Genomic DNA, 15,953 nt, shown 5'->3' with positions numbered 1-15,953 from the left:
ATAACAGCATATATATTTAAGTGTATAAGATAGATAACTATATTACTGAGTTTTGTTGGATCGTTGAACAAAACTCTTTGCAGTCTCACTGCTTGAAAGTCCCCTCTATATGCTTTAATTTTGTAACTTCAACAACTATTTCTAAGATGACAATATGTAATTAACTAGTGATTTCCTGCTGTTTATTTTTTCTGAAATTCTGTATAACTTGTACCCTTTTTCTATTTTTGTTTCTTTTTTCTCCTTAAATAAAATTTTTAAAAAAGGAGTTGCATCCCTTTAAAGGGAGAGGGCTTTCTAAGGTATCTTGGCCTTTATTAGAGTATGGACTACATGCATATTTGTGTGAGCATGCAGAAATAGTTCAATAAGGCGACTAGAACATGAAAATCACTAGATTCAGTGCCTGGGCCCTTCACTCAAGTAGAATGGGGGAGATGACAATGCCCAGGAAAAATAGGCAAAGCACATTGTGTACTTTGTGATTAATTTTTCCACTTAAAATAAGATTTGAGCATATTGGATTTTTCATGATATGAATTACTGCTTTAAATCCATGAGGATGATATAGTACTCTTGAGCATGACAAGCCACAGAATATTGGAATGATTGTGTCCAATGTATGGATAATTTTGTAAATCTTTTCTTTCTGAGGACAGGATTCCTTTGGTTATAGGGCTTTACTGGTAAAATGTTTCCTTATCTTCTGCAAAGAATTAATAGAATCAGAAAATAATTACTATGTGTGAAGAATATCTGTGAAGGGAATTCTTAGCAAAATAAAGATTAATATTTTGTAATGATTACTGTGGCATGTCTCATGATGAGTATGAATGCCCCGGTCCATTTTTAATGTTCTGTACTTCTTTGTGGATTGCTGATTTATATCACATGGCAAATGACTCACTTTGTATGTGCTTGACAACAACAATGTGACCTGGGTGGAATAATAAGGGGAAAACAAGTCTCTTACTTTTCTCTTCATGGGCACAGATATTTGCCATTTACTTATGATATTGGCCTCAGGTTGCACACGCTCTCAGAGTCTAATCTTCAACCTTCCAGTTGAGATTCTTCAGCAGAGACAGAGGCTGAGAGGCAGGGGCCATGCACCAGATGTAAGATCATGGATCATGTTCCCTTGCAACATGAAGCCAAACCCATACATGTCTTTCCTAATAACCTTAATGTCTTCAAACACTCAGAATCTGACAATAGAAGTCTAGGCATCAGGCATGCAGAGTTGAGCACATTATTTTGGAAAAATTAGTAAGCCACAAGAGATTAACTTTCACCTCTGGAGATGGAAAGGTCTATTACAGAAAATTTACCATGCTGAATCCTTGTCTTCTCAGAGGGCCAGAATTGAGGGTGGGACACTGCACGCAGCCTTCCTTCTGCTCTCCAGTTAGGTTTAGTTTTCATAAGTCTTGAATCCATTGTAGTGACACTGTTGGATATCTTAACCCAGTCATAGGAAATTCCAGGGACGCCTACCCATGATAAATAAAATGAGAGTTTAAATATGAGGCCTCAAGCAGACAAATAGTATCCTCCACACTGAGTTTCATTGTAATGATGTTGAATTCCAGAATCAATGAACACACCCTCACAATTCCAAGTCCTTCTAGGATGTTTAAAAATCACATGAGAATTTTTTTAAACTTTCACATCAATAAATTTTAGTACTATCAATAAATTCATAGTACTATGACTATGATGAAAATAATTACTAGGACCCTTCCAGGCATTTGTAAACTACTGTCTACATCTAGGGTCATGCGATAAATGAGTAAACTGTTGAATACATTAGGTTCTGTACCTTATAAAGATAAAAGTTGGATGTTATGATAGGAGTTTAAATATCAGAAGGTAAAATAATACAGTAAAGGACAATTTGCGAAGAAGCTGCCTGTTAAAAACACAAACTGATCTCTGAAGTATGGCATTCACATGTATATGCAATTTTTTTTAAAAAACTGGGAATCAAACTCACAATGCCACATTGCCAGGTAAACACTGTGCTGCTGAGCTATATCCTTGATCTTGTACAAGAAATTTTTCTCTGTGTGCAGTACAAGAAATTTTTCTCTGTGGGCAGAGAAAGAAGCACCATTGCTCATATAATTAATATACTTCATTATACTTCATTGTAATTATTATACTTCATTTTTATACTGGACATTGTTGAAAAGGACATACTAAATGATACACTTTGTGCTCTTCATATGTTTCATATGTGGTGTTCATATTTTTTAAATTATGTCAATGTGAATTTTATGTGGTATAATGATTATAATTTCAATCAATTGTTGATACCTGATACATATTTACATGGCACATATCTCTATTTCAATCCAGAGATATTGTCTGTGGTACATTATCTTAAAAATTCTATTAAATTTTTGTTGCAACTTTCACCAAATCGATAGTTATTTGAAAGTGAATATATTTTTGTATGCATTCCAACTTATTCTCTGCTAAGTTTTTCATCTTGTGTCTTGTCTGTGTCCACTAACATCAATGTAAGTTTTTTCCCCAGATATTTATGTATTTAGTTACATTAATTACTAAGTAATTCCTCTAATACTTTTAAGAGTTTCTTCTCTATTGTTCTTTGGATTTCTGCACAAATATAGAGCAATGAACTATCCTATTTCCTGTGGAGTGATTAACATTTTTATACTGCAGCAATTTTCTCTAGTTCTCTCTGGAAACTTAAGCTTCCAGAGGCTCAGGGATGGGCCTGTTATGTGCTCTGCTGGCCCTAATCTCAGACTTCCCAAAGACCACCATGCGGAGTGATGTCATGCACTCAGCTCATAGCTGCTCTGTTGAGCTTCCCTCTTCACTGTGTTCTCGAATGTTCCACAATTGAAGTCTTTGTTCTTTTCCAGTATTCACTGTTTTTAATATGTTTTGAGGCATCAATTTTGAGGAACTGAAATAATTCTAAATGTACATTCATTGTCATGGATGGTGAAATCCTTAATTATTTAAGCTTTTTGTTAAAACATGTTATTTAAAATTTGTGATTTGATCTTTCATTCTAAGAGTATTCTTGAGTTTTTCTGCTTTTCTTTTATAAATTTATTCCAATATTGTGTAAGAACCTGCTTTGCATGACTTCCACTCTACTGACTATGTTACATTGTGTATTGCGGCACTGAACCTGGGTTACATGTGTGAATACTTCTTGGCTTGCTGTGAGGACAGTGTGCTATGTCTTTCTGTGAAAAAACATTCAATAGAATCCATCTGATATATTGCTTTGAATTGTTATCTTGTTGAATTTATGTGTGACCTTAAAGATCGCTCTGCCTTCTTGAGCTGTCAGTCACTGATGAAGGTATTTTGAACTCTTAAATATATATTTGTAAATGACTGCTTTTTCTCTTCCAATTCTGTTTCTGTTTAGGTAGTTGATTTGGCTTTGTATGGTGCATGTATTAAGGAATGATATTTGTTTCTAAATAACTGCTGATTGTACATGTGGAATATAATCAAGCTAATGTAGCTTCAGTATGTTTTGTTGAATCAGTGGCATCAAGGTATGTCTTTCTGCATAGCTTACTATTTAACCTATCATATCAGTGTGCATATAATAACCACTGCTCTCCAGATCATGAGAGTATTTGCACATTATCTAGTTGTCTAGCTATTAATCAGCTCTGATACCTGTTATTTCAGTCCCTTTTAATCTGACCTGTTCTCCTGATAATGTCTCCTCTCCTGATAGGCTGACCTGTTCTCCTTTTGGTGAACTTTGAATTTCACAACTGTTAGTGATGAATTTGTTACACTGATATTTGTAATTGTAGTTGGCTTATCACTATCTAATATGGAAATGCTCCCATCATTTCTTATCTCAAGACAGATAAACAGATACAAATGAATTAGGACTTTTATTGCAATTTATTGTTTTAATCATTTAAAGAAAATCTTATTCTCAAAGCTTTTGTGTATAGATTTAATGAGAACAGTGAAAGAGTCACAGGTGTATTCAGAAAGTTTCACCACTGGGCCTTAAGCAAGAAATGAAGGTAACCATGTGCAAATTACCTTCAGGTCAGAAAGTATTATTGCATGATTGATGACAATTCTTTGGAAATATTCCAAAGTTTACAATATGTTCTTTTATAGAAATGATTCTTTTAACTTATTCCCTTTAAGTTTTTAGAAACTACAATTAAAAGTGCACATAGAAATATATGGTGAGGTTTTGTGGTATTTATCAATTCAATCATTTTTCACTATCATTCACAATGTGAATCAAGGCCAAAGTACATTCTCATTTATTCTCTTGGTCACAGTTTCTGAGTCTGTAATTTCACTTGAAAAGAATCATGTGTATTTCAAGGTATCCTAGAACAAAATATTTTGTAGACATTAGAAAGAATTCACTTGTGTGTAGGTTTTCATTAACTCAGTAGAAAAGGTGTTTGTGGAATTTAAGAACAAATCTAATTATTTTTTCTTCCACACTTCAATATTGTTTGGTTATTTTCACAAATATGATTTAGATTTTCTTTTCTATTCATCTTTCCTCCTGGGTCACATAAATGTTTATTTTTAGATTTTTGCTCATTGATCTTAACTCTGTAAAATGTTTGTATTGTGTTCCCAATAAATGTTTTCTTGTTTAATTCCAATTTTCATAGATTTCAACTTCTTCTAATTTTCATGGCTGCTTGATTTTCTTCAGAGGAGAATTTTGCACTAACTGAGTGTTTTTCAGTATAAATTGCACAGTAATTCATGTTTCTCTTTCCCATTTCAATAGTTCACCAATGCACATAGGCAAGGATAGTGTGCAGGCCAGATTTCTAGGGACATACCTGTTTCTTTCTGAACATAAATGAAACATATTGCGCTTTCTTGCTTAGAAGCACAATGCCAGGTGAATTGTGACACAATATTCTACTTCCATGTGTATGAATTGAAGGTTGTCTTCCTTTCCTGGGATCCATTTGTCCACTGATTTGAATGCTGAATGTCAAATGTTTTCCTGTGTATTATGCAAAATGTGTCCTTGCACACAAATATTCAATGTCTGTAGACTTTTTTTTTTTCTCTAACTTACATCTACAGTTGTTGGAACTAATCAAAGGTGCACGTGTATTCTATTTTTGGTACTGGAAATTGTACTCAGGCCCTTGCAAATGTGAGACAGGTGCTTGTACCAATGAGATATATCCTGGGTGCAAAGCTGTGATTTGTCAATGACTGAATTAATTTTAATTTTCACTTCGTACAGGAGTTTGATGAATGGCCTCACTTGGTAGTATGAACTGTCCTTGTTACATATCCCAGGATGGACACTGTATGCATGGCAAGCATGAAATTTCTGGTAATCCTCTTACATCATGATTTCAAGTTCTGAGAGTACAAGCATATACTACTCCACTGACTGAACTCTTCCTTCTGTATTTAGTGACCAGTTACTTTGCTATTCCGCAATTTTCACTCCATTTCAAGCATTTCATATATGTTTTTTCCCACATTATCTTCCTTTGCACCCTAGTGGAATTTCCAGTATATAAGTACAAGGAGATAATTTAGTATCCCTGAGCTATAGGCTTATAACTACATTTTCCCTAATTTCCTTGTCTATAGAATGGTCAAATAAAACTTTTCTGTCATTAAATTTTAATAATTCAGAAATATCTTTTCATATTCAACTAAATTTTTATGTATAAATCTATATTCAAGACCATAATGCTGTTGATAAGAAAGACAAACTCAGTGTTATGAATAACCAATATTTTGTGAATAGTGGTTTTCATGCTCACTCTTTGAGCTCTGCTTTAAAATAAGTAAAAAACTACACTAGTGGTGGCCCTGCAGGACAAGCCATGCTACAGTTCTGTGATTGCTTTGGCAGTGTGTCATCATCTAGCATCAGTGTTACTGGGTGACTATATTTGAATGTACTGGAGTTTTGATGACCATGACATGCAGTTAATACTTGAAAGAATGAATTTCAGTTAGACTGTTTATGACAAGACCTGAGATATATCAGGTTGTGTGTGCCTGAACTTCAGAACCCTTGTCATTATTCAGGAGACAGTAACCTTTGAGGATGTAGCTGTGAAGTTCACCCCAGAAGAGTGGGATTTGCTGACTCCATCCCAAAAGAAGCTCTACAGAGAAGTGATGTGGGAAACATATATGAATATTACTGCAATAGGTAAGGATGACATGTTTATTTATACAAAAAGCATTAATTATTGCTCATTGATACAGTTTAATATATTTGATAATAATATTTGCTTGTATATCTCAAGTCTGATTATACTATACTATGAGTATAAATCAAATCAGTGATGTTTTAATTTACAGTTAAAGTGAGTGTATTTTATTTCTATGTCCATATTACAGGAAGAATATGGAATAATTGGCAAATTAAGGAAGAGGACAAAAGTTGTTCAAGAAATCTAAGGTGACTGAAGCACATAAGAGAAAGGGAACATTACTTAATGTCAGTGTGTGGGCATAAATATTACAACAAAGTAACTTGAAGAAATGAGATCATGTTATACTTTATTTAACCTCTGAAAAATATCAAGAGATAAACTTGATTTTATTTTGTATTATCTGGTAATCCATAGAAACATATTTAAATATAAGAATCAGAGATAATTCAAATACTATGTAGTAAATAACACTATCTAATGTATCAGTTTAAAAATTGCCTTCATGATCAACATCATAGAAATGTATAATAGATTTAAATATTGTATTCTGATATGTAGGAAATGAACAGATTGTGAAAGTTGATAAAAAAAAACCATCTTCAAAATACCATTTATGTATACATGTGAATACTGAGACTTTCATGTTCTGGAATTATTTTCACACACAATCAGTATTCAAAATGAAAATGAATTCTACTGTTATAATCAGTACTATGAAAATATCCTATAGAATATTGAGCTGTTCATGTTTAAAATTCCTCATACATTGTTGATGGATACATAAAATAGAAACATGGTAATAAATATTCAGTGGTCTGAAAATTAAAACAATATGTTTCATATTGTTTCACATGTACATCCACAATCATATCCTTTTTTAAATTTTTTGAGCCATGAGTTTATATTGTAGTTCAGGTTGACTTTGAACTTACTGTGAAGCCCATAATGGCCCGAAACTCAAAGCGATCCTCTGCCTCTACTTCCTGACTGTTGAGTGGTTCTTACTGTGTCATTATGTGTAATGATTCTCTCAGTATATTGTCAAATCCATTAAAATCATCAAATGTTAGTGATCCATGAGTGTGTTGTTTGTTAAAGCACATGAAAGAACATTTACAATATCTAATACAAGAATCAACTCACAGTAGCTAAGAATTGTGAAGAGCCCACATGCCCATCACTGGATGCCAAGGTAAAGAAAATGTGAAGTCAGCTCACCATGGTGGTGCATTCCTGAAATCCCAGCAGCTGGGGAGGCTGAATCAGCAGGGTGACAACTTGAAGTTCAGCTTGGGCAAGTTGATGGTCAATAAAAATCTCTCTCAACAAAACAAATAATAGATCAGCAAATGTAGTTCATTCTATGACCTGTGATTAACTCCACGTTGAAAAAAAAATGCTATACAGGGAACCATGATATCATTTCCCAAGAAACAAAAAGTATTGGACCTTAAATGAAGTAAATCAGAGATAGAAATGGAAATATCACAGGCTTTCTCCTTTTTTTTTTTTTTTTTTTTTTTTTTTTTTTTTTTTTGGTACAGAGGCATGAACTCACAATCTCATGCTTGCCAGGCTGGTGCTTATGCTGATGAGCTAAATCCCTAGCCACAACACAGGTTTTTTCTTAAATGAGAAATTAAAAACATATTTGAGAAGTGAACATAAAGAGAGATAAATATGACCAGAAATCCTTATGTTCTGTAGATGAGAAAGATGATCAGGCTAAATAGACAAAGGGGAGATTAAGACACCAAGAGCTAAAGAAAATGATAAATGTTTGCTATTCGTTTGTACCAATCTCTTAAAATGGTATTAAGTATTAGAATCATATAACAATTTAAAATTGCTGAAGTGGGGCAGGGGATTTATCTCAGGGGCATAAGTGCCTGCCTTACAATGGTGCAGTTGTGAGTTCAATCCTTAGTACCAAAATAACCCAGTAAAAAGATATATATATATGTGTGTAATATATATATATATATATATATATATATATATATATATATATGCCTAAAGAAAATCATCTTTTTAGAATGAATAGTACTTTGAAAGAAGTCCTGCAGGGTGGTGTGTCAGTTAACCTAGCAGGAATCAAACTAAATTTGTCATCAAAAAAAATTATTGCTAATGTGGTGTCTTTTCCATTGTGATTGATATCTTTCTTTGTATTTCTTTACAGATGTGATGAAGACAATTATTTGAGAACTGAAGAGCAGCAATATAAATGTAATGAAGGTGTAGAGACCTGCAGTGATATCCAGTCCTTTCAGAAGCATGAAATGAGCAAGACTGTACAGAGACCCTGTGAATATGGGCAATATGAGGAAAAGAGATCTGATCTTAGTGAAAAAACTCACTCTGGGAAGAAAATCCTTATAGGTAACAAAAGTGTGAAAGCCCACCCAACACCTAACAGTATTCAAACCCCCAAGACAAACCACAGTTTGGGAAACTCGTATGTACAAAAACACCATGAGAATAATGCTATTTCTTCATCCAATATTGAAAAACATATTAGAAAATATGGTAGAGAGAAACATCATAAAACTGAAAAATGTGCAAAAGCATTACCTCACAGTAATTTCTTTAAAAAACATAAGAAACTTCACACTGGAAAGCAACCATTTGAATGCAAGCAATGTGGGACAGCGTTCAGTAAACTCAGTGGCTGTCAAAGAAGTAAAAACATTCACACTTGGGAGAAACCCTTTGCTTGCAACAAATGTGGGAAAGCATTCAGTACATCCTCTGCTTGTAAAGTACATGATAGAATTCACACTGGGGAGAAACCCTTTATATGTAAGCAATGTGGGAAATCTTTTAGTCAAAAAAGTAGCCTTATTAGACATGAAAGAATTCACACTGGGGAGAAACCCTTTGTATGTAGGCAATGTGGGAAATCTTTCAGTGAAAAAGGTAGCCTTATTAGACATGAAAGATTTCACACTGGGGAGAAACCCTATGTGTGCAACAAATGTGGGAAAGCATTTAGTAGTGCCTCTGCTTGTAAAGTACATGATAGAACTCACACTGGGGAGAAACCCTTTGTATGTAGGCAATGTGGGAAATCTTTCATTCAAAATAGTGACCTTATTAAACATGAAAGAATTCACACTGGGGAGAAACCCTTTGTATGTAGGCAATGTGGGAAATCTTTCAATCAAAAGCCTAGCCTTCTTAGACATGAAAGAATGCACACAGGGGAGAAACCCTTTGCGTGCAACAAGTGTGGGAAAGCATTCAGTACAGCCTCTGCTTGTAAAGTACATGATAGAATTCACACTGGGGAGAAACCCTTTGTATGTAAGCAATGTGGGAAATCTTTCAGTCAAAACAGTGACCTTATTAAACATGAAAGAATTCACACTGGGGAGAAACAGTTTGTATGTAAGCAGTGTGGGAAATCTTTCAGTGAAAAAAGTAGCCTTATTAGACATGAAAGAATTCACACTGGGGAGAAGCCCTATGTATGTAACAAATGTGGGAAAGCATTCAGTCAAAATGATAACCTTATTAAACATGAAAGAATTCACACTGTGGAGAAACCCTTTGTATGTAGGCAATGTGGGAAATCTTTCAGTGAAAAAGGTAGCCTTATTAGACATGAAAGATTTCACACTGGGGAGAAACCCTATGTGTGCAACAAATGTGGGAAAGCATTTAGTAGAGCCTCTGCTTGTAAAGCACATGATAGAACTCACATTGGGGAGAAACTCTTTGTATGTAGGCAATGTGGAAAATCTTTATGTCAAAGCAGTCCCCTTATTATTCATGAAAGAACTCACACTGGATAGAACCTCTATGGTACAAACAATATGCGACAACATTCAGTATGCAGAAGTGATGAAAATGAACCCTTTCCATTGATGTGGGATGTGGTGTGATGACAGTAGATAGTATGTAGCAATCTGTGATGTATTTTAGCTATAATAGTACCTTTTTTGCATAGAAAAGAATTCACTCCATAAAAAATACCTATCCATATGGAAAATGAGTAAATGGATTTGTTGATACATTCTCACTTTATAACATCAAAGATCCCACACTGGAAAATTCCCTATGAACATAAGGAATATAGGAAAACTTTCCACACCATAGAGATTGCCACTACATTTAAGAACTCCATCTGTGCAGTAATTCTATGCATTTGAACAATGGTAGATAGTATGTAGCACATATAAACACCATCAATAGAGAAATTTTGCACACAAAGAAGATATGTATGTAGGCAATGAGGCAAAGATTTGCTGCAGTGTTTCCCTTTTGCAAGCATAAGATTCCTCTCACATTGGGGAGTGACTGCATGTAAGAAATATTTGGTAAAAGTTCAGCTGACAGCTGCTAACTTTCTGAGTGATGTCATATTGTGTCCTGAGATTATGTATGCAGTGTGGGAAAGCATTCAGTATACATGGTCATTGTCAAAAGTGTGAAAGAAATCATAGTTAAGTGAAATCATACATACATAAGTGACTAATTTGAAAATAATTTCAAAATTATTCATCTAAAAGAGACCTGCCAAAATATTATACAATTATTGCTGTCAATATATGTTCATACTTTTTTGGAAGACAACCTAAAACATAGAATTATTCAAAAACATCTTTGTTTTTTTTTAAAATTACACATAAATATTTTATCTATTTATCTGCAGTCTTAATAAAAATGTTGCACTTTTTAAAGAAAATTTAAGTATGGTACATCTTTTTTTCCATTATTTGATCCACCAATCTCTTGTCTTGATGGATGACACCTAAATATCTCATGACAATTTTTCCCATCAGAATCAGTAACTCTTGTATCTGTTTACCAAGAAGTGCCTCTACATTCATATTCAAAATTGTGATTCTGTCCATGGCCTGTATCTGTGTAGCAATCCTAATGTTAAGATATACCATCACAAATGCAAAAGCAGATACATTCACTTCCAGAAACAAGAATGAACTTAAATTAGGGAGAAATCTTATCATGCAAGACATTTAGAAACATGTTCATTACACAAACAGGTTATAAAAAACATGATAGAACTTTCAATAGGGAGAAAGACTATGTCAGTGCATAATGTAGAAAATCTTTCAGTCAATATTGTAATCTTGTCCATCAAATAATTCACATGGGAGAAAACTTATATAAGTCATAATTTGAAAGCTCTGCCAATAATCCACATTTCCTAAACCTAGAAGATCCCACAGAGAGAAAAAACTTATGTATGTAAGCAGTGTGGGAAATCTATCAGCCAAACCCATAGCTTGTAAACTCATCAAAGAATTTACAATGGGAAGTAACCCTATGTCGGTAAGCAACTTGGGAAAACATTCAGTTTGTTTTGTACCTTATGAACACATGAAAGAACTCACAATGAGGGAGGATCTGTATGCATTTAAGCAATGCAGCAAATTTGTTCCACCAGTGATTACAATGACATGAAAGAGTTCATATAAGTAAGTAACCCTATGCATTCCAACAGTGGAGAAAAGCATTCAGTGCAAAATAATGCAATCAAATAATAAAATAATGCAAACAAGGAACATTTCATGTAAGTAGTTAATGTGAGAAGTATTTTTTGCAAATTTTTCATTTTATAAATGCTAAATTTCCCAAACACTGGGTTATAACTGAAAAAAAAAATGTATTGAGAAAAAGTTTCCATTGACAGAGATGCTAACTTCCAAAAGTATGTCTATGTATGCTGTCTGAGGAAGCACTCAGTATTCCTGCATATGGTTAAATACATGAAAGTCAGCACTATGAAAAGAAATTGTACATATGTAAGTGACTATTTTGAAAATACTTCACAAATTACTTTTGTAGTCAAGACCTGTAGAAATACCATAAAAAATTGATGTAAATATATTTTCATAGAATTTCCAGTGATCACATTTGAAGATGGAGATATCCCAAAGCACATTCATTTTATGCTTCAGTATCACACATAACTAGCTGAACAAATTATAACCTTACTATGAAAAATATCATTTTTAAAAATAATTCAAAGATTCTAAATAATTTCCCCCACATTTTTGATTCACCAGCATCTTCATAGATGACACCTATTTTTTCACACTCTTTTCCACTTGGATGTGTATCAATTATCTCTTGTAGAAGGATCTTCACAAACACATTACCAGTGTCCTTCACAACAGCTCATGACATGCAACTATGTATGTATACTTATGACAAGACAATCACAAAAGCAAAAGAAAATTTAAAATATGCATAATTGCATTAGTGTCTGTTTTTATTACACAATATAAGTGTTCATCTTTGGAAGGCATCAGTGTGTATAATAGGAGTGAGTTCATTATTGTTGCCTTAACATACACAATTTATGTTTTTCCTTTTCTTGATCATCTCTATTTTGAAAGAAGTATGCTCGTACTGCCTACTACACATCATGTACTTTTCTACAAATGTAAGAACCATCCTTCTAAGATAAAGGCAGTCATTTATAAATAGTATAATCCTGAGTATGCAAGTGAATCATGATTTCACATAAGCTTCTAGGGTTCAAAGGAAAATACACAGAATATGATTGCCAGAATAGTACTAGTGAGTGATATAAATGATGTTATATCATGACACCAGATAGAAAGAATCACCAGTGTGCAATAAATAAGGTAACAACTACAAGTGCATGAATTCAATGCATGCAAATTGTACCATTAGTTTTTTTTTTTTTGTCTGAAACAATCTTGCTATGAATTTCAGGCTGATCTTGGGCTCACTTTGCAGGCCTGGATGGTCATGGGCTCACTTTGAAGTCCAGGCTAACCTTGGACTCCCTTTGTAGTCCAGGCTGCTCTTGAACTTCCAGCAATCCTCCTGTGTTAGCCTTACAAGTCCTGAGATTACAAGCATACACCTTCATGCCCAGGTTGTAGCATTATATTTCTAGAAATAAATTTCATACAGGATGATGATACACCACTTTTGCTGCTCTCTGTACAGTCTTTGGGTCCTGGCACTGCTGAACTCTCATAGTAAACATTTAGGCACATGTTCCACAGTGGCATTTCAGCAGCATCTTATGATATTAAAATAAAACTCAGAAAAAATGTTGAGAAAGTCTAAATCATGTTTCATTCTCAGTAGCATAAATAAATCTGATGTCACTTGGAGTCATTATTTATCTCATTTTGCTTCATTTGAGAGTCATTACGTGATGTCACAACCTGACAAGAAGGTTAAGTGAAAGGCAGGATGAGATATGAAGAGAAAGGAACACATTCACAAGATTCTGATTACACTGTGGTTATTATGCTAATTTCTGTATTTAGTACCATTTAATTATTAACTTGTCTACATTTTTCAATATATGCCAAAATTGTAAATATATATAAAATGTTATTTGTGTAAGTTTCCATGTGTGAAATATATTACTATCCAATATTGTAATATACATTGAGGCAGTTGGCATTTCTGCACACTTGATCTTGATGTCGAATATTGCTGATAAATTACTAAACTGTAGTTCTAATTTATATTCTCTAATTTTAATGTTTTATCATTCTTTAAGTAAAATGGTTCAGACATAAGAAAGTTGGTGAATTCATTTGATTTAAGCCATCTGGGAACCTTAGGCAAGTGGATTTCAATTTTACAATTTAAACCCAGGCTTGGTAACTTGGAAACATAGTGAAATCCTGTCTGTAAATGAAAAATAATGCTGATGAGATAGGTCTGTATAAATGTCCTAGATCCCAACATCTGCCATGAAAAGTTAAAATAGGCCTTGTTTTCTCATAAAGCAGTAAAACAATTGGCCTCATCTCACAATCTGAGTATATCTGGCTTGTTTTCACCCCACGCCACCCCACCCCCAGTTTAGGAGTCATTTCCAGACTACATAATCTGAAATCACTGGAGTACAGTTTCCATCTTACTTACTGCATATAGGAGTAAACTTGTAAAAAATACAGTTAGTCAATACCTGCTCTGTAAAGACAAGAGAAACCTCATTTTAAGTGTACTAATGCCCTTGTAGAGCATTTCAGTAGCCCATATGTAATCCAGGAAAGGCACCTGTCAACTTGCTCATCAGTTGGTTTTGGGTCACCTTCTATGTCTCTTCAGTCTCAAATATTTGGTCTTTCATCACCAGCTATTGGATGATGTAGGAAAGCTGGGTACACTGTCAACTGGAAAGAGACACAGGGAGATGAGGACAATTCATTATGTGGAGTCTTCCTTTATATTTTTGCTACCATGTTTTGGACCCATGGTCACCTGTTGACAAAAGACCCTAGAATTTGAGCCTGGTTGCTGGATGATTTCCTCAGATAGCAGGAATCAAATACACAAGGAAACAACATAGAGGCTAGAAATGCAAGTGTGGGAAAAGGAGTTCTGAGATGGAGACAGATAGACTAGATGTTGTCTGATGAAGTTGGTGTCTCATAAATATGTGAAGTTTGTGACCTGATCTGTATACTGGCTTCCAACTGATTCATTCAGATCTGTGGCACCATTTAGCAAATTCTTCTGCAGGTCCATGTCTTGACACTCTTTATGCTGACTTCATTGGTGCATGTGTAGTCTATGGGCTCATCTGCTGTTTCTATATAGAAAGGTATTTTTTTCCTCAATCTTCATTCTTCTTTTGACTCAGACAGTCATGATTATTCTGCATTTACTGAATGTTTTGGAAGCAAAGTGTGAAGTTCATGATTTGAGTACAGAAAGAAGCATTTATAAGGTAGGAATTAAATTTCAAGTTTCCAGAACATCTGCACATGGACATACATAATACCCATGACTGTGTTTCCAGAGAATAAGGATGCTGTTTCCATCTCTAACATAGTCTGTGCCACGGAGTCCGTTTAACCTTGTTTAACAAACATGAATACTGACTGAGGTAGAACATGATTCAGTGAACATAATACCAAAATTTAGAGATACATTGAATATGTTCTGTACCAGCATCTCAGTCATAGGCAAAAATAAGTATGAAATTGAAACACAATTGTGTAGGACATTGTGGATGATGGAGCATGGCAATATCAACTCCTGGACCAAGGAAGGTCTTCCTGAGGGCAGCCTGTCTCAGGGTGGAAATAAAACCTGTGTCTTGACCTGACCCAGGATGAGAGGCAATCAAAGACCATAGAATTGAAGATCCAATGGAAATTTAGGGAGCAATCTGTTGACATTAATCCTCCAAATATTTTATTTAAAATGCTGAATTCAAATAGTGGAATTTTGGCAAGAAATAACTGGCTGTAGTGAATCTGGACATGTGTGTGTGCGAGACTGTGTGTGTGTGTGTATGTGTGTGTGTTCATCTAATTGTAATGGAGAAAGATTTCTTTTTCACTAGCCTGTTTCTCTTAACCAAAAACAAGTGCAGTTTTTAATCTTTTCTAGATAAATAGCTGAATGAAAACATTAAGGTAGTTAATAAATCTTTCCACATATATAGAATCTGGAAATGATTTTATAATTTCATGTAAATTGCAAAGAATAGTGGATTGCATTTTGGTGTACTGCAACTTGCATATAATATACATTGATTTTTATGGGAGTTACATTATTATTATTATTATTATTATTATTATTATTTACTTTTACAATTGAGATATTCCTAATATTCACATTCATCACAGGTAAATTGTACCTATACATTATATATTCTGATTCTTCTTTTGGTCATTCTGTTTTGCTCTCTGCAATCCCTCTTTTCCTCCTTATTTTCGATGATTTTTTCTGTTTTTCCATTTTTCTCTTTCTTCCCTTTTAACTCCCCTTCGCTAATTG

At 34.1% G+C, this 15,953-nt stretch overlaps 1 protein-coding gene across 2 annotated transcripts in view; it reads left to right on the top strand.

Annotated features, from left to right (window-relative positions):
* Nucleotides 1–13,069, top strand: part of LOC134477048 (zinc finger protein 883-like) — a 36,172-nt gene extending 23,103 nt beyond the window's left edge. Inside the window, exons 2-5 of one of the 2 annotated variants that reach the window (XM_063253920.1) lie at nt 5,258–5,350; nt 6,064–6,190; nt 6,382–6,442; nt 8,380–13,069. In XM_063253920.1, coding sequence (XP_063109990.1) covers nt 5,315–5,350; nt 6,064–6,190; nt 6,382–6,442; nt 8,380–9,994 — 1,839 coding nt within the window. In that variant the 5' untranslated portion in view covers nt 5,258–5,314 and the 3' untranslated portion in view covers nt 9,995–13,069. The remainder of the gene's footprint in view (nt 1–5,257; nt 5,351–6,063; nt 6,191–6,381; nt 6,443–8,379) is intronic. The other variant, XM_063253921.1, reaches the window with a different exon arrangement.
* Nucleotides 13,070–15,953: the final 2,884 nt, after the last annotated feature.

This window comes from Cavia porcellus, unplaced genomic scaffold (assembly GCF_034190915.1).
Source record: "Cavia porcellus strain 051 isolate PalLab524CR breed Dunkin Hartley unplaced genomic scaffold, mCavPor4.1 scaffold_7, whole genome shotgun sequence".
Taxonomy (NCBI): Eukaryota; Metazoa; Chordata; class Mammalia; order Rodentia; family Caviidae; genus Cavia; species Cavia porcellus.
Note: the sequence above shows the minus strand (reverse complement) of the source record. Positions and strands in the feature narration are given on the sequence as shown.